This window comes from Bufo bufo, chromosome 4, assembly GCF_905171765.1.
Source record: "Bufo bufo chromosome 4, aBufBuf1.1, whole genome shotgun sequence".
Taxonomy (NCBI): domain Eukaryota; kingdom Metazoa; phylum Chordata; class Amphibia; order Anura; family Bufonidae; genus Bufo; species Bufo bufo.
This window is the reverse complement of record NC_053392.1, coordinates 115,430,897-115,455,105: the sequence shown is the minus strand read 5'-3', so window position 1 is coordinate 115,455,105 and position 24,209 is coordinate 115,430,897. Positions and strand designations below refer to the sequence as shown.

General features: G+C 42.7%; 1 protein-coding gene across 3 annotated transcripts in view; it reads left to right on the top strand.

Moving 5' to 3' along the window:
• EPHB1 (EPH receptor B1) overlaps positions 1–24,209 on the top strand; it is a 327,629-nt gene that overhangs the window by 244,051 nt on the left and 59,369 nt on the right. For all 3 annotated transcript variants that reach the window (XM_040427671.1, XM_040427670.1, XM_040427673.1), the window contains exon 5: positions 16,915–17,250. In XM_040427671.1, the coding sequence (XP_040283605.1) occupies positions 16,915–17,250 (336 nt within the window). The remainder of the gene's footprint in view (positions 1–16,914; positions 17,251–24,209) is intronic.

The following is a 24,209-nucleotide window of genomic DNA, read 5'->3' as shown; positions in this document are numbered from 1 at the left end:
CATTTCTAAACATTTACCATTGCATTTCGTGAGCCTTCTTGGGGTAGCTGTATCAGCCTTACGCCCTGGTTATTAATGATTTGGACGCTGTTGGTTTTGATACCACAGTTCTTGTCCTTAATGGCTTACTGAATATAAGGACGTATTATGCAACCGCTGTATAATTTAGTTATCATATGCTGTAGCAGCGTAGTATAATATACTGTGATGGGTCAGATCTGCATTTATACAAGCAGGCAAATAACGCGAGTTTGTGAGCGTTCGCGTGTTTGTTTTTTAAGTGTTTGTATTGAAGGGAACCTGTCACCTGGATTTTGGGTATAGAGCTGAGGACATGGGCTGCTAGATCGCCGCTGGCACATCCGCAATATCCAGTCCCCATAGCTCTTATTGTGTCAAAAAAAGATTTTATAGATATGTAAGTGAACCTTAGATGAGTGTTATCTCCTCCATGCTTCAGAGATGAGTCCAGCGTTCCCTGACTCTCGGAGTGCAGTCACACCCACTGTGAAGTAGCCCAGCACCACCCCGCATCCTCCAAATCTCCTCCTTTCTCCCTGACGTCACAAAGCTAGAGCGTCGTAATCTCGCGATGCGCGAGCTAGTGCATGCACAGTTCGTTCCCTGAGGCTGATGCCAGCACATGGAAGGAACTCTATGCCGACACTGCGCATGCGCTAGCTCGCGCATTGCGAGATTACGGCGCTCTAGCTTTGTGACGTCGGGGAGCAAGGAGGAGATTCGGAGTATGCGGGGGGTGCTGGGCTCCTTCACAGTAGGCATAGCTGGGCTCTGGAAATGTTAGTAACAGCTCCTTGGGCTTCTTACTTGCCTCATTTATATATATACACTGCTCAAAAAAATAAAGGGAACACAAAAATAACACATCCTAGATCTGAGTTAATTAAATATTCTTCTGAAATACTTTGTTCTTTACATAGTTGAATGTGCTGACAACAAATCACACAAAAAAAAAAAAAATGGAAATCAAATTTTTCAACCCATGGAGGTCTGGATTTGGAGTCACACTCAAAATTAAAGTGGAAAAACACACTACAGGCTGATCCAACTTTGATGTAATGTCCTTAAAACAATTCAAAATGAGGCTCAGTAGTGTGTGTGGCCTCCGTAGTGTGTGTGGCCTCCACGTGCCTGTATGACCTCCCTACAACGCCTGTGCATGCTCCTGATGAGGTGGCAGACGGTCTCCTGAGGGATCTCCTCCCAGACCTGGACTAAAGCATCTGCCAACTGCTGGACAGTCTGTGGTGCAATGTGATGTTGGTGGATAGAGCGAGACATGATGTCCCAGATGTGCTCAATTGGATTCAGGTCTGGGGAACGGGCAGGCCAGTCCATAGCATCAATGCCTTCGTCTTGCAGGAACTGCTGACACACTCCAGCCACATGAGGTCTAGCATTGTCTTGCATTAAGAGGAACCCAGGGCCAACCGCACCAGCATATGGTCTCACAAGGGGTCTGAGGATCTCATCTCGGTATCTAATGGTATTCAGGCTACCTCTGGCGAGCACATGGAGGGCTGTGCGGCCCTCCAAAGAAATGCCACCCCACACCATTACTGACCCAATGCCAAACCGGTCATGCTGGAGGATGTTGCGTGCAGCAGAACGTTCTCCACAGCATCTCCAGACTCTGTCACGTCTGTCACATGTGCTCAGTGTGAACCTGCTTTCATCTGTGAAGAGCACAGGGCGCCAGTGGCGAATTTGCCAATCTTGGTGTTCTCTGGCAAATGCCAAACGTCCTGCACGGTGTTGGGCTGTAAGCACAACCCCCACCTGTGGACGTCGGGCCCTCATATCACCCTCATGGAGTCTGTTTCTGACCGTTTGAGCAGACACATGCACATTTGTGGCCTGCTGGAGGTCATTTTGCAGGGCTCTGGCAGTGCTCCTCCTGTTCCTTCTTGCACAAAGGCGGAGTTAGCGGTCCTGCTGCTGGGTTGTTGCCCTCCTACGGGCTCCTCCACGTCTCCTGATGTACTGGCCTGTCTCCTGGTAGCGCCTCCATGCTCTGGACACTACGCTGACAGACACAGCAAACCTTCTTGCCACAGCTCGCATTGATGTGCCATCCTGGATAAGCTGCACTACCTGAGCCACTTGTGTGGGTTGTAGACTCCGTATCATGCTACCACTAGAGTGAAAGCACCGCCAGCATTCAAAAGTGACCAAAACATCAGCCAGGAAGCATAGGAACTGAGAAGTGGTCTTTGTTCACCACCTGCAGAACCACTCCTTTATTGGGGGTGTCTTGCTAATTGCCTATAATTTCCACCTGTTGTCTATCCCATTTGCACAACAGCATGTGAAATTGATTGTCACTCAGTGTTGCTTCCTAAGTGGACAGTTTGATTTCACAGAAGTGTGATTGACTTGGAGTTACATTGTGTTGTTTAAGTGTTCCCTTTATTTTTTTGAGTGTATATATATATATATATATATATATATATAAAATCGTTTTTTGACACAATAAAAGCACAGAGAGCTATGGGGACTAGATTTCGCAGATGTGCTAGCGGCGATCTAGCAGTCCATGTCCTCAGCTCTATACCCAAAATCCAGATGACAGGTTCCCTTTAAGTGTGTGACTTTAGATTACATGACTTTAGATTCAGGGACTTTAGGGGGGACTTCAGTAAGTTAGATTCTTATCACTGCACTACCGTATTTTTCGTCATATAAGACGCACTGGCCCATAAGACGCACCTAGGTTTTTGGGGAGGAAAATAAGAAAAAAAATATTTTTAACCAAAAGGTGTGCTTTTGGTGGGTTTGGAACTAATGGTGGTCTGTGGATGGCACTTTTACTGGGTATCTGTGGATGGCACTATTATGGGGGATCTGTGAAGGACACTGTTATGGGGGGATCTGTGAAGGACACTGTTATGGGGGATCTGGGGATGGCACTGTTATGGGGGATCTGTGGATGATGCACTGTTATGGGGGGATCTGTGGATGACGCACTGTTATGGGGGGATCTGTGGATGACGCACTGTTATGGGGGGATCTGTGACGAACACTGTTATAGGGGGGGATCTGTGAAGGATACTGTTACAGAGGGGATCTGTGGCTGACACTGTTATGGGGGATCTGTGGATGGCACTGTTATGGGGCATCTGTGGATGATGCACTGTTATGGGGGGATTTGTGGATGACGCACTGTTATGGGGGATCTGTGGATGACGCACTGTTATGGGGGGATCTGTGATGGACACTGTTATGGGGGATCTGTGAAGAATACTGTTACAGGGGGGGATCTGTGGCTGGCACTGTTATGGGGGATCTGTGGATGGCACTGTTATGGGGGATCTGTGGATGGCACTGTTATGGGGGATCTGTGGGTGGCACTGTTATGGGGGATCTGTGGGTGGCACTGTTATGGGGGATCTGTGGATGGCACTGTTATGGGGGACCTGTGGATGGCACTGTTATGGGAGATCTGTGGAATGCACTGTTATGGGGGATCTGTGGAATGCACTGTTATGGGGGATCTGTGGATGGCACTGTTATAGAGGATCTGTGGATGGCACTGTTATATATGTGCCATCCACAGACCCCCCCAGCCCATAACAGTGCCATCCACAGACCCCCCACCCCTTAACAGTGCCATCCACAGACCCCCCACCCCTTAACAGTGCCATCCACAGATGTCCCCCATAAAACTGTCATCCACAGATTCCCCCCCCACCGCTCCAGTGCTGCAGTATACAAATATAAAATGTCTCATTCAATTAAAAGTAATTAAACATGCCCCCTCACTCCTAATATTACCGTACACCCTAACAGCTTCTGTATAATGCAGGCAGGCAGGCCGGGCGGCCGGCGCATCACTCACTGACGTCACGTGCCTGCGCCACCTGCTTAATTCATAAAGTAGGCGGCACAGGCACGTGACATCAGGGAGTTACGCTGCCGCCCGCCCAGCCTGCCTGCATTCTACAGAAGCTGTTAGGGTGTACGGTAATATTAAAAGTGGGGGGGGGGGCATGTTTAATCACTTTTAATTGAATGAGACATTTTATATTTGTATAGTGCAGCACTGGTGCGGAGAGGCTGGAGTACAGTGACTGCACCGGCCCCGCCGCAATTGCCGGCCCCAGCTCCTCCTCCCAGTCCCTCCCTGTTCGCTCATACATCGCACCCTGCAATGTAAAAATGTCAGCATTCGCCCCATAAGATGCAGGGGCATTTCCCCCCATTTTTTGGGGGGGGAAAGTGCGTCTTATGGGGCAAAAAATACGGTATATTGTATTTTTCTCTTTTCTTGCGTCCCATTTAGTATGTGCTCCATTATTGACAGCGCAGTCCAGTGCACATCTTGTCTAATGTATGCAGTCCTGAAACAGCCGTTTGAGGGTGCATATCTTTGCTCAAAATATGAGCAAATTGCCCGTTTGGAATCGCACATCAAGTATCTAACCAGGCATATTTCAACACTGAGAAGCGTTGACAATTTGGAAAAGTTTGCTGCTCACTGAGCAAGCACTCTATAGGGTAGATGTGGGGGAGGGTGGTAGCAAGGATGCTCAGGAAAGTAAAGTAGCTAGCTGGATAACAGTTAGAAAGCGGGGGAGAGGAAAAAGTTACAGGGAGGCTAGCCCTGATCTGACACTCCCCAACAAGTTTGCACGGTTGGCAGATGAGGTGGATGTCAGTTCAGAGAGAGCACTGCTGCAGCTGGACGCTTCCTCTACCAGTCAGGGTAATGTCGGCTCCAGTAAGCAGGAGACCAGGAGAGCACGGCAGACCAGCCAGGTGCTGGTAGTGGGAGCCTCAATTATTAGGGGCACAGATAGGGTGATATGTCACAAAGACCGGAATCGTCGAACGGTGAGTTGTCTTCCTGGTGCTCGAGTTCGACACATCGCGGATCGGGTTGACAGATTACTGGAAGTTAGCAGTCCTACCACTTTACAAATCACTAGTCAGACCACACATGGAGTACTGTGTACAGTTCTGGGCTTCTGTGAACAAGGCAGACATAGCAGAGCTGAAGAGGGTTCAGAGAAGAGCAACTAAAGTAATAACTGGAATGGGGGGACTACAGTACCCTGAAAGATTATCAACATTAGGGTTATTCACTTTAGAAAAAGACGACTGAGGGGAGATCTAATAACTATGTATAAATATATCAGTAGTCAGTACAGAGATCTCTCCCATCATCTATTTATCCCCAGGACTGTGACAAGGGGACATCCTCTGCATCTGGAGGAAAGAAGGTTTGTACACAAACATAGAAGAGGATTCTTTACGGTAAGAGCAGTGAGACTATGGAACTCTCTACCTGAGGAGGTGGTGATGATGAGTTCACTAAAAGAGTTCAAGAGGGGCCTGGATGTATTTCTGGAGTGTAATAATATTACAGGCTATATCTACTAGAGAGGGGTTGTTGATCCAGGGAGTTATCTGATTGCCTGATTGGATTCGGAAAGGAATTTTTTCCCCCTTAAGTGGGGAAAATTGGCTTCTACCTCACAGTTTTTTTTTTTTGCCTTTCTCTGGATCAACTTGCAGGATGACAGGCCGAACTGGATGGACAAATGTTTTTTTTCAGCCTTATATAATATGTTACTATGTTACTGTGTGCATTCTGCTTTTTTTGTCTCCAGTATTTTATAGAAGCTCCACAGGCAAATTTTAGCTTTGCTGCTAATTTTATTTCTGACAATTTGGGAAAAAAAAGAGAAGCTTGTTCCCTTGCAGATGTTAGGAGGACGGCTGGCTTTCCACAATGAAACACATTTATTATCCGTCTGGAAGCCCCTTCTGACCTCGTTTCATAGCTCTGTACGATTAGCAGGGAAATGAATTTACAAATTTGCCATCGTACATAACACCAGAGCCATCTTTTCTTCTTCTGTCCCAAAAGGTTACACCACAGCTTTCATGTAATATTAATGGCGTTATTATTACTTTGGGAGTTGAACAAGCTCATTGCAGGTTAACTCTGAGGATGCTAAAACTGCTGCAGAATAAGTGTCTGTATCTATACAGAACCAGAGGTTTGTAACTCTGCAGCCATTTCTAGCCCCCTATGGAGCATTCCAGTCAATATACACAAAGCAATTTGCTGGCCGATACCACATTGAGCACTAAATAAACCTCCCTTTCTGGCCAGCAGGCATCATTTCATTCTAGATGTAGTAAGCATGGTAATACACAGCTCACAGAGGCGTCAGTATCACTGTCTCAGGCCAAGCCGTATATTTTTGAGCAGAAATGATTTAGTTGAAGCATGAAAAAACATAACGCGACCTCAAGATCATATAATGGAAAAACCACAGAAGTAAACTGTGATAGATAAATGGTTGATCTGTGAGCTTTCACCAAATTGTTCTAATCTAGACGTTTCCCTCAATATTTATTTTCTTTCGGGGCAACGTATTCCACAGCTTTGTACAAAGATTGTTATCGCTCCTATTTCAAATACACAGTAGGGCCAATTTCACAATATATGCCACAAATAGTGCTGTAAAGACATTATTACTGTCCCCAGTGGGGCTCATAATCTAAGTTCTCTATTAGTATGTCTTTGGAGGAAAGTCGAGTGCCCAGGAAAAACACGGGGAGAACATACAAACTTTATACAGACGTTGTCCCTGATCAGATTCAAACCCAGGACCTCAGTGCTGCAAGGCACCAGTGCTAAGCACTGAGCCACCAGAATTCCCAAATGTCAGACCTCTCGGACTTGCTCCTTTGTGCAGAACGAGGTCTACAAAGTGAAGGAGTGCACATAACACGTGTATGGCCTCTTCTCCATTCACTTCTGTGGGACTTTCAGAAATAGCCAAACCAGTGCTCCCATAGTGGTGAGTGGAGGGTAGCCGCACATGTTCAGTGTGCTTTTCTTCTCCTTTAGGGGCCCTTTTCTGGAAATAAGAACAGGTCCTAGAGGTTGGACCATTACATATCTTACATTCGTGATGAGATGTTGAGATGGGAAAACCCCTTTAAACCTTGGTTACATTCGAACCCAGGACCCCACTGAACCACCAGGCTGAATTGGGTTACCGAGTAATAGCTAAGAAAACAGAAATCATGTGTGAATAACTAAGACAGATCAAAACAACTTGATTTGAATGATGTATTTTGAAACCACCATCACAAACCCTGGATTGAGGGCTGAGTACATGAAAAATATTCGAGTTAAAGTACGTGCAACAAGGTCCTACGCTAGGGGTTCCTTTAAGATGTTATAAGAGTTAAAAGTTTGTCGTGATGCCAGTTGCATTTCAGCAATGAGGGACTAGGTCCCCCTAAGTAGATGGTGATGGTGGTACCCAGGTGTAGGAATGCCAGAGTGCTGTAAGGGTTGCCTATAACCCCAAGTGTGATTGCCCATTGCAGAGCAAGGGATAGTTGTTGAAGGGGATGAAGAAAATTAATTGAGTCCAGACTTTGTATAACGTTGAAAACAGTTTTACTTGAATAAACTTACATCAGAGGAACAAACTTCCAAATTTATCTTGGTCACCAGCAAGCTTTGGCAAAGGTTTTGGCAGGAAAACACATTAGGCACCACTACATCGTTCACTTTCTTTAGCTCTGCTGTGCTATCAGGATTAAATAGAAACATTTCTCTTCTGCTGTACTTAGCTTGGTAGTCTATCTTTATCTCTATCTGAATCGTTTATCTTTATCTTTATTTCGCTCTCTCTTTATCTTTATCCAGGGAACCTTTCTTCCTGGCTTCTGGGGCTCCTTATTTTTCTCTTGTTCCAGCAGAGTTGAGGGTACTCTGGCTGGCTTTGGCAAGGCCCATCCAACAGGGACGAGGGCCTGCTTCTTCCCCTAACTGGGGGTAAGCTAGACTAACTTTCACTAACTAAAACTCCTCCCTCTCTAGAGAAGGCTAGAATGGATAGGAGATTCCACTCTAGGCAAACTAGCTCTGCCATTGTTGTCGCCATCTGCTGGTAGACCAGGTATATTAAACTTTAATAGTACATTGCAAGGGAAAGAATATGCATATTATACAGGACCTGGAAATCGATACACAAGATGACATTAGATCAACCATAGGTGATAGTAAGGGGCACAAAGAGGTGGTAAAACTCATAGTTCTCATCGTGAGTCCTTTTGGCACCAAACATCTAGATACTACTGCATTGTACTGGCCTGGGGAATTTAAAAGGGTGGATTCCGGTTGGCTTAGCTCTGTTTTCCACAGGCACTGCAACATTAGAAAACACAGGAGGGTGAAACTGCTCTGAGGCAGGATTAACCTTTTCTGCAAAAAAATAAAATAAAATAAATAGGGGGGGAGGGAATAAGATTTAAGCTAGTCTGTTTTATGTTGGGACCCTTTTTTCTCTATGTAAACTGGGGAGGCTGGGGCAGTAATTATTTGTGTAGCAAGGCCTTTTAAGAATTACAACTACTATGTTGGCTGAAAAATACATGAATGTATCTTATTTTAGAAGGATTAAATTCCATTGCCTCACAGATATACTGTACAAAGCCCAGAGGAGTTAAACCCTGACTCCATCAGTGATCCAGAATGCATTGCTTATATATAATTAGGTTTAATGGCTTAATGCTGAACTCAGTCATTGAAATATAGTTAGCCACATTGGTTCAGTGCATTAAAATTTACTTCCAAAACTGCTAGAGCTGAAAAATGAAGTAAGCCGATTATTACTATAGTATGGCGACAGATTATATTATGAAGGTAGCTTGTTTAGTCAGCCTGGTAAGGGTAGCTGCTTAAAATGGACTCAGTCTCTGCTTCCAAGTGAGAAATTTCCTTGGAAAGTGAGCTAGCTGTATGTCAACATATTCTTTCTTAGTATATGCTAGGTTGACATTTTCATTTGGTGAATCTGGTAGTCTTTCATGGCACAGAAGCAGACTGCCGGAGTTACCGTATTCGGCATAACCAGAAAAAGTCTGGTGGGTTTCCAGTATAAATGCAGCTGAATGCAGTGGTATTTCTCCTGCAGAAAGTCAGCATTTATGCTGGAAACCCACCCGATCCCATTATAGTTAAAGGGGATAAAACGGTGCCTGTCGGTTTCTATCTATGATGGCTACTGTAACTCCGGTAGTCTGCTCATCTGCCGGAAAAAACTTTTTGCCAAACGGAAATGTAATCGAAGCCTAATGCAATATTCATATATAACACATGGGAATTTCAGATTCCATCTGATTTGACTTCTGATAGCCCGTAATCTTGAGTCTGTCAACAGAGTACAGGCAGCCTGCAGTCTACTAGATATTTTGCACTTGGAATAATGTTGTATATTTGCATATTTGATTCTACTGGAAAGGAAGAACAGAAGAACAAGTTGGAGGACAACCACTGCATGCTAAAATGTAAACAAGGGTGATATATTTTTTTTCACCATTAATGAACTCTACTTTTATCATTCTCTACATTTATACTAGGAACAATTTGATCAATATATGATTATTGCTAGGTATCATCAGAAAGCTTCAGAATAGATGGTATTGGCTTTCAGGATGCCTGCTCTGCATGATAACAAGCACCGCTAGATGTTGATGGATGTGTGATAATGGAGATAACAGCGACTCGTTTGCATGCTGTCTGTACATCCAGATTGATCAATACAGGACTGTGACCATACCGTAATGCTGCGCCAACACCTACTGTATATATTACAGAGAGACAATGGAAGTGTGCTGTGGTCCTTTCTCACATGTCCCATATTCTACGAGGTATAATAGTAAAGGTCATAGGACGAGCACTCACATTCTACCCGGAATTCTATTGTCTTGGCAGATTGGTAAAAAAAAAATTTCAGCCATTTCCTAGACAATCTGAAATGCTGGTTATTAGCCAATGTGTCCACAATAACAGCACTTATGTGCTCCCATTTGGAATGCAATATTATGTCTACCTTTTTATGGGGAAGTGAGGTGTATACTGTACAGCATAGAAGTAACAGTGATCCACCAAAAGGACAATGCTAGGAGTTTTTTTTTACTGGTGTTTTCATTTTTGTTTTGTAACATTTGGTTTTTAACATTTGTTAAACACTGGAAATAATCTTTAAATCATATGCCCCTTCTTTAGATCATGTCATAGATGTTTCAGCCAAACTGAGTTTTCCATTGAAACGAGCGAAAACATAACCCGAGACAACTGCACTTCTTGCTTGCAGATTGCATTTGGGCATTCCATCCAAAGTGTAGTAGGGCTGATATTGATCTAAGAAGACATAAAAGGCATGGTAGATGAGGTCATCAGTATCAAAATCCTGGTAAATCCCCTTAATTAAGAAAATAAAAATATATAAATATTACTTTATTATAAATATATTCCCAATTTCCTTTCATTAGTTATAATGGCTTGTTTTGTCTGGGGAGCAATCATTAGGAGAAATAAAATGGCTGCTGTCCTATTAGTTCATACAAAATCTGTCCTAATCACATAGGAGGACAACTTACAACACTGAACTATACAGCTACCTTAGCCTCTTCTCTGCTCTGCTTGTCAGGGATTATGATCCTGAATACAGCTGATAAGATCTTCAGCTAAATCTCTGTAGGACTGGAGTTCATGAGGAGACATGAAGTACAGAGAGGAAGGACAGGACAGATGATGGTAATGTGGGGCTGTGGTAATGGAGACTGCATACAAGTGCTGCTGCTCATCAGCCACATACCCACCTCCTCTCTATATTTCATGTCTCCTCATGAACTCCATTCCTACAGAGATTCATCTGAAGATCATATTAAACTGTATTCAACATCATTCCTGATGAGTAGAGCAGAGAGGAGGATGAGGCAGCTTTTTAGGTCAATGTTGTGAAGTAACTTGTCCTGCTGTGTGATTAGGACAGGTTTTCTCTGTACTAAAAGGATGCTGGACATTTTATTTCTACTAATGATTTCTCCCTAGATAAAATGAGCAATTATAACTAATAAAAGGTATTTGGGAACATATTTATAATAAAATAATGTTTAAAGAGGACCTGTCACCACTCCTAACATGCCTATTTAAATAGCTTCATGCATTCCCCATGTAAAAACAATTCTGGAACATCTATTCTTACATCTGTGTGTTGTGCCATTCCTTTATTATTCCTGCTAGACGTTATGAATTAATTACTAGCAGTCTGTAGTAAGGGTATAAAGGGGCGGTAACAAGTTGGGGGTGTGAACCTGCACAGTCTAAAAATGGCAGCACTGATTGGATAGAGTGAGTCTGTGCAGGAACACACCTCCAACTAGTTACCACCCCTCTGTACCCTTAATGCAGAATGACAGGAATTCATTCATAACTTCTAGTTGAAACAGAGTCATAAGAATAGATGTTCTAGAATTGTTATTACATGGGGAATGCATGAAGCTATTAAAACAGGCATGTCAGAGTGGTGAAAGGTCCTCTTTATGCATTTTCATTTTCTTAATTCCTGGAGAACCTCTTTAAGGCATAAACAATATAATGCCTCTATGTTGACCCCTGAAATGCTGTAAATACTGACACAGTACGGCACCCTCTGCTTTCTTTGTCAGAACTGCATTAATGTATACCCATCACTTACATATATATGGATTTCATATAAAGCACATAATTACAAATTCTGTGACATTAAATGGTTAAATAGCATTATTCCTTGAACAGGTAAAAAGAGCAGGATCACCCATACTGGTAGCTGCCGTTATTAATAGTGTCATATACACTACTTAATCAAAATTGCCCCCTTCGAAATATCTAGCTCTCTGCTTGACTTCCCAGAATCCTTAGCTCCGTGCTAATACAGCTCCCCCGGTGATAAGTGGTATTTAAACCAATCAATAAATGTACAATACAGTAAAAATCTTTAATTTTACAATTTATGGTCAAACTGTAAAACATACCTATAAACAACAAGTGCCAGAGGCAGATTTGTATCTCTGTAGGTAGAGGAAGATTTGGACTTAAGTGGAAAATATTGAATTGAATGAAAAAAGGGATTTTACCGCAGCTTTTCATTAGAAATGTGGATCAAACTTACCTTGGGTTCTTCAGCCCTAAAGTCAATCATGGTCCTAAATCCACTTTAACCTAGGACTTGAGGGGCAGGGGGTCCATCATACCCTGGTCTTTGAATGGCTGTCTGTAATAGCCATGAAGATCAGAGGAAAACAAGATATGAATTGCTAATGTGCCGGGCCTCTCAAACGGTGGGAATGTGACTTTGTAGCACATGGTAACTGTGGAAACAGATTCTAGAGTGGCTTATAAAGTGGTTGTTATAACTTGATTAAGAGACATGGTACTCTAATGACATCGCTGCACTTGTTAACGTTTCGTAGCCCTGCCATATACATCTAGGTTTCCTTAATGTGTAGAGTGTACAACTTGCATCCGTTTGATGCAGATATCACTTGACACAAGCTTTACACTATACATTTATGGGACAGTTTGTGAAATAATAGCCGACGGTAACTGCAATACTCTGAGGCACACAGCCTGAAGGTTCTCATGCCGTTAACTGTACAGTTCCTTCTGAGATCATTATAGTGAATAATTGATAGATTTTCATTCAATGTGAGGGCCTTGACATAAAAGAAGTTCTAAATAAATAATATTAAAATGGCAGAATCTAGTGCTCTAACTACTACACATAATATTGTTTTGGTCCATAGATAGCCATGCACAAATCCTGTCCTTGGGGCAACATAGTGAACAAGACATGTGAAAATAACATTGGCCCACATTTACTAATGTGAGTGCACTAATGTGAATTTGTCACATCTTTGGCACAATTTGGCACATCTAGTTTTAGGAATATCCACTGCACTAGCTTGCCAAGGAGCATGGCTTTATGGGAAAAGGACATGGCTGATCTGAAAAGGAATGTGCCCTAATACATAACATTTTCTGCCAAAATTGCAACACAATAATTGCGTAAAATTCTGTCACAAAGTAAACTGACCATTTAAATTTAATTTACAAAACCATATCTTACCAATGTAGTGTTTAGAGTGATGCATACCCTAATTCTGGTACCCAATCATAACAAATACTAATTGCTTCTAGTTCTGGTATCCTTTAACTCAAAGTTAGCATTTTTGTCATTTTCCCCCAGCAGAAGGACCTAGACAATCTTGGTTGTGGCTGGCACATTTCCACATATACCAGTTTGGACCCTAGGGAAGCCAGTACTACACATACTACATTAACTGCCCTTAACAAAGTTCAGAAGGACAACATTTCTTCAAACAGATAGGAAGGGGAATCACACCGCGACACTTGAGTGTAGAAATAGCAAGAGTTCACAAAGTCAGAAAGTATTACTTTATTGAGTGGGTAGTAAATGCCTGAAATAGAATCCCAGAGGATGTGTTTGATACAAGTAACATAAAATAATATAAAAGTGCGTCTGTGCTAGCAGGAACAAAAATTCATCTAGATCTTTGCCTTATTCTTCATTGTCTATGATATTTGAAAGTCACTTATAAACAGTATTTAAAAAAAAATTTGTTAAATCATTTTTCAAATGGGTTCATCTTTTGGGAAGCTTTTTAACTATGGTTCTTATTTTAGAAACCAACTTAGAGAGGCATAGTACATAACCAGCTTAAGAACAGTGAAGATAAGGTCTGATCTTGAAGGTTATTTCCAAGTAGATATGACTGCCATACAAGTTATATTAATTTGATTCTGGCCTTATAACCTCTGCATGTTCACACCAGCCCTACCCATTTCTGTTGTTCTGCTCTGTTAGAGGACTATAATGATGTCTGTTCAGATTCCGTTCTGGAGTCTGCTTTTTAGTGGAAAGAAGTCGTTCATGAAGGACTTTCTTGGCTGCTTTTTTGGCGGGATCAGTGAAGGAGGCCCCAAATGGAGCCTCTGATGCAGATGTGACTGAGCCCTTAGATGCAGTCATTGAATGAGGCATGCATTGAATGATGGATCAGGCTCTCACTGTCACCCCATAGGCATCCAGGCCCTTACCTTAAAGAGGACCTTTCATCAGTTTAGCCCTAGTCTAATTATGGTCTTACCTTATAGGGTGGCCCCCACTGATGCCATGGCTCTTAGCCAGGGAGAATGAGCTCCTCCCTGGCTAAGAGCTGTGCGCTCTGATTGGATGCGCTCACAGCCAGGAAGAAGAGAACCGCCCCCAGCGAAACTGCGAGTCTCTGCCTAGTATAACAAAGTCAACGGGGCCGAACAGCAGATGAACGGGGGGGGGTCTTTGGGGGGAAAAAAAGTGCCATGGGATCAGTCGGGGTCACCCTATAAGGTAAGACCATAATTAGACTAGGGCTTAACTGATGAAAGGTCCTCTTTAAAAAAAGTCCTGATTGACATATATTACAATACAGTCAAATGGCAGTGTATTGTAGTGATCAAGGGCATAGCTATGGGCCCTGGTGCAAGAGTTTAGCTTGGTCCACCTTCCCTCATTGCTTTGTGGCCAGGGGCAGGGAAGCACATTGCCTTCCTGCTGCCTTAGGCAAAAATTTAAACGGTACCCCCATCTCTGCCAAATTCTTGACCTAACCACTTCCCTTCAGCCCGAGGTGTAACTTGACCAGCATGCACTTACTATAATATTGGTGTCTTCTTATGACCCTTGTGCCCCCCAGGCTCTTAGACCCGGTAGCGACTGCTGCCTCTGCACCCCCTAAAGGTACGCCCCTGGTTGTGATCATTAGTTTGTAGGTTCAATACTACTAGTGAGGCTACAAATGAAAAAACTGTCCAACATAAGAAATGTTTTAAAATATGTAATAACAAAGCTTAAGAAAACTACAACATCCATTTTTGGTTCTCCCAATTGTAGCCACCTGTGGACTAAAGTTATTCTTATTATCCACATCACACAGTGAATGACATAAAAAAAAATCCTAAAAACATGGTGAAGTTTTTCACAATCCTTCTCTCAAAAATGTATAAATGTTAGGCTTCCTTCACACTGCTGGCAGGAGTTCCGGCAGGCTGTTCTGGAAGAAAACAGGCTGTTGAAGCTCTCTGGATGTTACCGGAATTCCCGTTGGACCCATTGCCTATAATGGGGTGCCGTGGAAATCTGACCGCTACCCGACAAATATGCCAGGATTTGGCCGGCTGGGACTCCTGCCTCAATCACAGGCCTCAATCAATAGGTTTTATATCTGTATATCCTAAATAGTGATAAAAATTCAACTGCATTCAGCTGCATGGATAGAAAATGCGGTTATACAAATGCAAAATAGACTTTGACCTTAAGACTTCTTTCACTTGAGCTAGTTTTCCATTTGGATGCGATGTGTGTTGTGGATAGCATACTGATTGAATCCTTACCATTCATTTCAATGGGTCTGTGCATATGAGCATTGCTTATCACTGATTATCTCTGCGTTCAGGAAAAACTGCAGCGTGTTCTATATTTTATATTTATCACGCAGCCCTGGGCCCATAGAAATGAATAAGGCTTGAATAAAAAACGGAAAGCATTTGGGTGCAATGCGTTTTTCACTGCTTGTTTCTAGGAGATTTTGAATGTTATTCTTTTGTTTTTTCTTCATAAGTGTGAAAAATGCATCAAAAACTGATTGCACCCGCATGGAAAAAACTGAAACACTAAATTCAGTCGCAGACAAAACCGATTAAACTCCCATGCAAAACCATCAGTTTTTTGCTGAACTGATCCCAACTCATTCCGTATAGCTTGTGTGAAATAAGCCTACAAGAGTTGTCCAGGATTATGGTATTGATAGCCTATACTTGGGATAGGTCATCAATATCAGACTGGCAGGGGTCCGACACACTGCACTCCTGCTGATCGGCTGTTACCTTGTAGCTCCAGTGCCAGAACTACACAGCTCTGTACATTTTAATGCAGTTAAACCATTATGGATTATAGACTATATAGCACCACTGTACAATAGATGGAGCTACGTAGTTCTGGTGCCAACTGCCAGCGCCAAAGCTACAAGACATCAGCTGATCACTGGGGGCGTGGGGTGTCTGACCCTTGACGATGAGATATTGATGCCCTATCCTGATTATAGGCAATCATTATCAAAATACTGTCCAACCCTTTTAGTAACATAGTAACATAGTACATAAGGCCGAAAAAAGACATTTGTCCATCCAGTTCGGCCTGTCATCCTGCAAGTTGATCCAGAGGAATGCAAAAAAAAACCCTGTGAGGTAGAAGCCAATTTTCCCCACTTTAGGGGAATAAAAAATTCCTTCCCGACTCCAATCTGGCAATCAGATAACTCCCTGGATCAACGACCCCTCTCTAGTAGCTATATCCTGTAATATTATTACACTCCAGAAATACATCCAGGCCCCTCTTGAATTCCTTTATTGTACTCACCATCACCACCTCCTCAGGCAGAGAGTTCCATAATCTCACTGCTCTTACCGTAAAGAATCCTTTTCTATGTTTGTGTACAAACCTTCTTTCCTCCAGACGCAGAGGATGTCCCCTCGTCACAGTCACAGTCCTGGGGATAAATAGATGATGAGATAGATCTCTGTACTGACCCCTGATATATTTATACATAGTAATTAGATCTCCCCTCAGTCGTCTTTTTTCTAAAGTGAATAACCCTAATTTTGATAATCTTTCAGGGTACTGTAGTCCACCCATTCCAGTTATTACTTTAGTTGCCCTCCTCTGGACCTTCTCCAGCTCTGCTATGTCTGCCTTATTTACAGGAGCCCAGAACTGTACACAGTACTCCATGTGTGGTCTGACTAGTGATTTGTAAATCGCTAGTCAGGTTCAAATATCTCAAAAAGATTTTCAGTCATCACGTGGACTTTCTATTGTTGGTACCATTATATTATGCAAAGAGGGCCTGGTTCAATGTCTCCACTTGTACTGTAGATTGTAATGTTTCACTTTTCATACATGAATCTAGGCAAAACTTTTTGGAAGCCGGAATAAGATGATACTCAATTACTGACTTGTGATTTTTTTTCCTTAGGTGTTCCTTCTGGACCCCGCAATGTCATCTCAATAGTCAATGAGACCTCCATCACCTTGGAGTGGTATCCACCACGTGAAACTGGTGGCAGGGATGACGTCACTTACAATATCATCTGCAAGAAGTGCCGTTCTGACCGGCGGAGTTGCTCCAGATGTGATGACAATGTAGATTTTGTTCCACGGCAGATGGGATTAACGGACACTCGTGTCTTCATTAGTAATTTATGGGCACATACTCCTTACACTTTTGAGATCCAGGCTGTGAATGGAGTCACCAATAAAAGTCCATTTCCTCCGCAGCATGTCTCTGTCAATATCACTACTAACCAGGCTGGTAAGTTAATGCCAAGTTAAATTTATGTAGGCATAATGAATTCTGGATCTGGGTACAGTTATTTGGGTGAAGATTTGTTAGCAAGCTGTAAGCTGAATTGACTTGAAATTCAAAAATCTCCTTTAAATAAGCAGCGATTGCACTTCCACTTGATGGTGGCTCACTCATTTAGCTTCAAGACACATTCTTGATTGATGTGGAAACTCTGATGTTGAGCCAATGCTCATATGACATTGCCGATGTATTGACATTGATGTGTTGATACGTCAGTGTCAGGGCTTCAGTCAACATCAGCCATGAAGCTGAGATATAATGAGGACCTGGTGCTAAGCCATCAGTAATCAGGCAGATATTGAACAATTTCCAGTATTTCATACCTTAGGTGGTCCAGAGGATATTGGATTGTTGGAATTCTATAAATAACCATCAAGCAGCTTCAATGTGATTTGAAAAATAAATAATAAAAAAATTACAATAGCAACTGTTGTAAAAATTTAGATTTTTTTAGAAATTTTGAGATTCCAGGCCAAAGTAAGCCAACTACTAGGCGGTGCACCAAATTTATCATCCAGATAAATCTGGTGCAATTTTAGACTGTCCAGTCGAAGCTTACACCACCTAAAAATTGCATTGTATTAGTAAATCTGTCTAATTGTCTCATATGTCACACAATCAAACAGTCTGGAAAAGTTAGGCCAGCAGATACAATGTGTACTATACCACTACCTCATTAGCAGTATTGTCACATATGGAACTCCCATGAGCTTTAGAAGAGTGCACTGGTTTAATGCTATATAGTCTATAATCCATAATGGTTTAACTGCATTAAAATGCCATCAGGTAAGACAATAATTGACAATTTGAAATGATATGATATGAATATGTGACTTTTTCCTGGATATTTGCCAGAAATAGCAACAGACAGATTGAGACTGAAGCTTTTAGTATTGCATCAGACGTCTCTACCGTTCTCCTTCACCTCTAGCCTATCTATCTCTTATCTCTCAAGTCATGTTCTTCAATCTAGCATCCATCCATATTTTCTAGGACTTTGCCATCTCTTCATATATTTTTTTTTGTGTCACATACATAACTCGTTTCAATATCCATTAATGCAAACACATCTATCAAATCCGTTCAATGGTTCTCAGCCTAGCCATTTATCTCTCCTATATCAAGCAATTGCTGAAAATTCCAACATGGTCTGAGCTTCTCACAAGAAGTGCTCTTCTTAATTAACCCTGTGATTGTCCTTGGACTGTTCACTCAAATACATGTCAGGTACTTTTGGAATGAAATCATGTCATTCATTTTCCATGTACGGTAAATAATCAAATCTGTCTGTTCCTCTTTACGGAGCCATGTATTGTACAATGTCTACACATATAACATGATGACTAACGTGTCATGGTAGATGAACATTTCTCCCCGGAATGGAAATGCGACTTAAACTTAATGAGACTGTTTTGGTCATGAATAATTTACATTGACCTTTATGATGATTTTGGAAGTTACCCCATCATGAACAAGTTGGGTCACACACATTGTATAGTTTTGTGCATTTATATGGAACCATACCTAGAGATGTTGGTTCTTGCCTCACACTTTGTTGGCTTATTTAGCTATTACTTTACTTGTTGATAGTATATGCACTGTAAGTGAGCTTTGGTTTCCTTGTAACCTGCTTGAGTCCCCATTTTTTCAAGCATGGTACAACTTGTCTTTGTATCTCAGACTGAAAATATGTTTAGGGGTGTATCATTCACCTACACCAGTTTCCTGGCATAAAAAAGTTGTAAAGCCCATGTTTATGACTTTTTATACACCATTGTATCTAAATCATCATAAATTTAATGCATCCTCCGGCAGCGCAGGGGATATCAAAGACTGCTGTAAAATGTCGGTCTTTGATAAGTACCTAACACTGTATCTATAGACATTTGAAGAGTGTTGACTGAATCTGCCCCAAAATTGTCAGAATTGGCTAACTAGCTAATGTGAATGGTGGGAGAGGTCCCAACAATCCCACGGCAGCAGATCTCTTGGGAAGGAATGATTGGGCTGTTGAATTTCGAATAAGATAAGTCACCACCAGAGGTGTCTTACAGCAGTTTACTTCCCTCTCATCATGAAATGCACATGCACTTTGGCAGAGATTGCATGGGTATAGGAGACGTGAAGTCATCTAAAGTGTATTGCCATCCTTAGAACCCCCTATGGGGCAGTAAAGAGAGTCTCATGGTAAAACCAGAATCACAACTATCACTTCATATCACACTTAGGCCTCCTGCACACGACCGTTGTGTGCACCCGTGGCCGTTGTGCCGTTTTCCATTTTTTTTTCGCGGACCCATTGACTTTCAATGGGTCCGTGGAAAAAACGGAAAATGCACCGTTTTGCAGCCGCATCCGTGATCCGTGTTTCCTGGCCGTGAAAAAAATATGACCTGTCCTATTTTTTTCACGGCCAACGGTTCACGGACCCATTCAAGTCAATGGGTCCGTGAAAGAACACGGATGCACACAAGATTGGCATCCGTGTCCGTGATCCGTGGCCGTAGGTTAGTTTTTATACAGACGGATCCGAAGATCCGTCTGCATAAAAGCTTTTTCAAAGCTGAGTTTTCACTTCGTGAAAACTCAGAACCGACAGTATATTCTAACACAGAAGCGTTCCCATGGTGATGGGGACGCTTCTAGTTAGAATACACTACAAACTGTGTACAAGACTGCCCCCTGCTGCCTGGCATCCCTGATCTCTTACAGGGGGCCGTGATCAGCACAATTAACCCCTTTAGGTGCGGCACCTGAAGAGGTTAATTGTGCTGATCACGGCCCCCTGTAAGAGATCAGGGCTGCCAGGTAGCAGGGGGCAGACCCTCCCCCCCCTCCCCAGTTTGAATATCATTGGTGGCCAGTGCGGCCCCCCCCTCTATTGTAATAATAGGTTGGTGGCCAGTGCGGCGCCGCCCCCCTATCTCTATTGTAAAAATTCGTTGGTGGCACAGTGTGCGCACCCCCTCCCTCCCTCTATTGTAATAATTCGTTGGTGGCACAGTGTGCGCCCCCCATTGGCCCCCCCTCCCTCTATAGCATTAACAACATTGGTGGTCAGTGTGCGCCCCCCCCCATCATTGGTGGCAGCGGAGTTCCGATCGGAGTCCCAGTTTAATCGCTGGGGCTCCGATCGGTAACCATGGCAACCAGGACGCTACTACAGCCCTGGTTGCCATGGTTACTTAGCAATAGTACAATAGTAGAAGATTCATACTTACCGGCTGCTGCGATGTTCGTGTCCGGCCGGGAGCTCCACCTACTGGTAAGTGACAGGTCTATGCGGCGCATTGCTAAATGAACTGTCACTTCCCAGTAGGAGGAGCTCTCGGCCGGACACGAACATCGCAGCTCCCAGGTAAGTATGAATCTTTTACTATTGTACTATTGCTAGTAACCCGCTGCCACCAATGATCGGGGGGGGGGGGGGGTAGATGGGAGGCCGCACACTGGCCACCAATGTTGTTAATGCTATAGAGGGAGGGGGGCCAATGGGGGGCGCACACTGTGCCACCAACGATTTATTACAATAGAGGGAGGAAGGGGGGGGGCGCACACTGTGCCACCAATGAATTATTACACTAGAGGGAGGAAGGGGGGGGCGGGGGGGGCACACTGTGCCACCAACAAATTATTACAATAGAGGGAGGAAGGGGGGGGGGCCGCACTGGCCACCAATGATATTCAAACTGGGGAGGGGGGGGTCTGCCCCCTGCTGCCTGGCAGCCCTGATCTCTTACAGGGGGATATGATAGTACAATTAACCCCTTCAGGTGCGGCACCTGAGGGGTTAATTGTGCTGATCACGACCCCCTGTAAGAGATCGGATGCTGCTAGGCAGCAGGGGGCAGTCATGTACACAGTTTGTAGTATATTCTAACTAGAAGCGTCCCCATCACCATGGGAACGCCTCTGTGTTAGAATATACTGTCGGAAATGAGGTTTCACGATCTAACTCATATCCGACAGTATATTCTAACATAGAGGTGTTCCCATGGTGATGGGGACGCTTCAAGTTAAAATATACCATCGGATTGGAGAAAACTCCGATCCGATGGTATAAAAGGGACTCCAGACTTTACATTGAAAGTCAATGGGGACGGATCCGTTTGAAATGGCACCATATTGTGTCAACGTCAAACGGATCCGTCCCCATTGACTTGCATTGTAATTCAGGACGGATCCGTTTGGCTCCGCACGGCCAGGCGGACACCAAAACGACTTTTTTTTCATGTCCGTGGATCCTCCAAAAATCAAGGAAAACCCACGGACGAAAAAACGGTCACGGATCACGGAAAAACGGGACCCGTTTTTGCGTACCGCAAAAAAATACGTTCGTGTGCAGGAGGCCTTAATGTGTGAATAAATTGAAAACACTTTTACTTATCCAGGCCATTCTGAGATCATTTTTTCGTCACATGTTGTACTTCATGACACTGGTAAAATGGAGTCCAAAAAATTCATTTTTATTTATAAAAAAATACCAAATTTACCAAAAATTTTGAAACCTTTGCAAATTTCCAAGTTTCAATTTCTCTACTTCTATAATACATAGTAATACCTCTAAAAATAGTTATTAATTTACATTCCCAATATGTCTACTTAATGTTTGGATAATTTTGGGAATGACATTTTATTTTTTGGGGACGTTACAAGGCTTAGAAGTTTAGAAGCAAAACTTGAAATTTTTCAGAAATTTTCCAAAACCCACCTTTTAAGGACCAATTCAGGTCTGAAGTCGCTTTGACCCCATTTTGGAAACTACACCATCAAGGTATTTAAAACTGATTTTACAAACTTTGTTAACCCTTTAGGTGTTCCACAAGAGTCATTGGAAAACGGAGATGAAATTTCAGAATTTAAATTTTTCAGCAAATTTTCCATTTTAATCCATTTTTTCCAGTAACAAAGCAAGGGTTAACAGGCAAACTAAACTCAATATTTATTGCCCTGATTCTGTAGTTTATGGAAATACCCCATATGTGGTCGTAAACTACTGTAAGGGCACACGGCAGGACGCAGAAGGAAAGGAACACCATATGGTTTCTGGAAGGCAGATTTTGCTGGACTGGTTTATTTACACCATGTTCCATTTGAAGCCCCCCTGATGCACCCCTAGAGTAGAAACTCCTCAAAAGTGACCTTGTTTTGGAAACTACGGGATAAGGTGGCAGTTTAGTTTGGACTATTTTTAGGGTACATATGATTTTTGGTTGCTCTATATTACATTTTTGTGAGACAAGGTTCCAAAAACCATATGGCGCTCCATTACTTCTGCTCCCTGCCATTTGGACATACAGCATTTTACGACCACATATGGGGTGTTTCTGAAAACGACAGAATCAGGGCAAAAAATATAGAGTTTTTTTTTACTGTAAACCCTTGCTTTGTTAACGGAAAAAATGGATTAAAATTTAAAATTTGGCAAAAAATTGCTGTTTTGGCACCGTTTCTTTTATTTTTTTGACTGTGTCAATTTTAGGGGTTAGGTCATGTGTTATTTTTATAGAGCAAATTCATACGGACGCGAAAATACCTAATATGTCTACTTTATAAAATAAAATTTAGGTTTTACACTATAATATCCTTTTTTAAACAAAAAAAAAACTAAAACATTTTAGTATCTCCATAGTCTGAGAGTCAGTTTTTTTTAGTTTTTAGCCTATTGTTTTAAGTAGGGGCTCATTTTTTGCGGGATGAGAGGACGGTTTTATTGGCACTATTTTGAGATGCATATGACTTTTTGATTGCTTGCTATTACACTTTTTGTGATGTAAGGTGACAAAAAAAAGCCATTTTTTTGTCACCTTACATCACAAAAAGTGACCCCATCTAAGAAACTACACCCCTCAAACCATGGAGATACTAAAATGTTTTTTTTTTTTGTTTAAAAAAGGATATTTTAGTGTAAAACCTAAATACATTTTAAAAAGTAGACATATTAGGTATTGCCGCGTCCGTGAGAATCTGCTCTATAAAAATAACACATTACCTAACCTCTCAACACAGTCAAAAAGATAAAATGAAAACGGTGTAAAAAAAAGCCAAACCGTTTTTTTTTTGTTTTTTTTAACTGTGTTCATCTGAGGGGTTAGGTCATGAGAGCTATGTTTTTTTTTTTTTTTCTGGGCGATTGTCAGTGGCTAAATTGAATTAAAAGTGGGGAAGGGGATTATAAATGTAGTACTCCATGGAAGTGTGGTACTCCCTGAAGCAACCGTCAATGCAGAGGCCCGGATGATCGGGGCACGTGTCACACTGAGTGGTGGTGTCCTTTCGTATCCCCCTCCTGTGACACACTCTGCACGATCCGGGCGCCTCCAGTTCCCGAGGTACTCCGGCCTGCTCTTTTCATCATAGAACTGAAGGAATTTCCCTGTGTTGCCAGCGCTCCGAGACAAAAGAGTTGTACAAGGCAACCTTTACCAAGTAGACCGCAACTTTTTTGTACCATGTCCGGGTTTTTGCGTATGGCGTTATATGGCTTGAGGACTTGACCAGAGAGATCAACTCCTCCCATATACAGATTGCAGTCAAAAATACAATCAGTCTTGAGGACCATTGCCGCGGTACCTCGCACAGGGACAGGGGTGATGCCGTTACAGTGAATTGTGGATAGTACAAGGACATCCCTCTTGTCCTTATATCTGACCAGCAACAGGTTTCCACTGGTAAGGGCACGGGTCTAACTCCTGGGGATAGGTACCTGGAAAGGGTGGGTATGGAGGCCGTGTTGATTTTTCCGCACGGTCCCACAAGCTGACGTGGATCCGGCGGCGAGGGACAGGAACAAGTGGATACTAGTATAAAAGTTAACCACGTACAGGTGGTAACCCTTATCTAGCAGTGGGTGCATAAGGCCCCACACAGGTTTCCCGCTAACACCCAGAGTGGGGGGACATTCT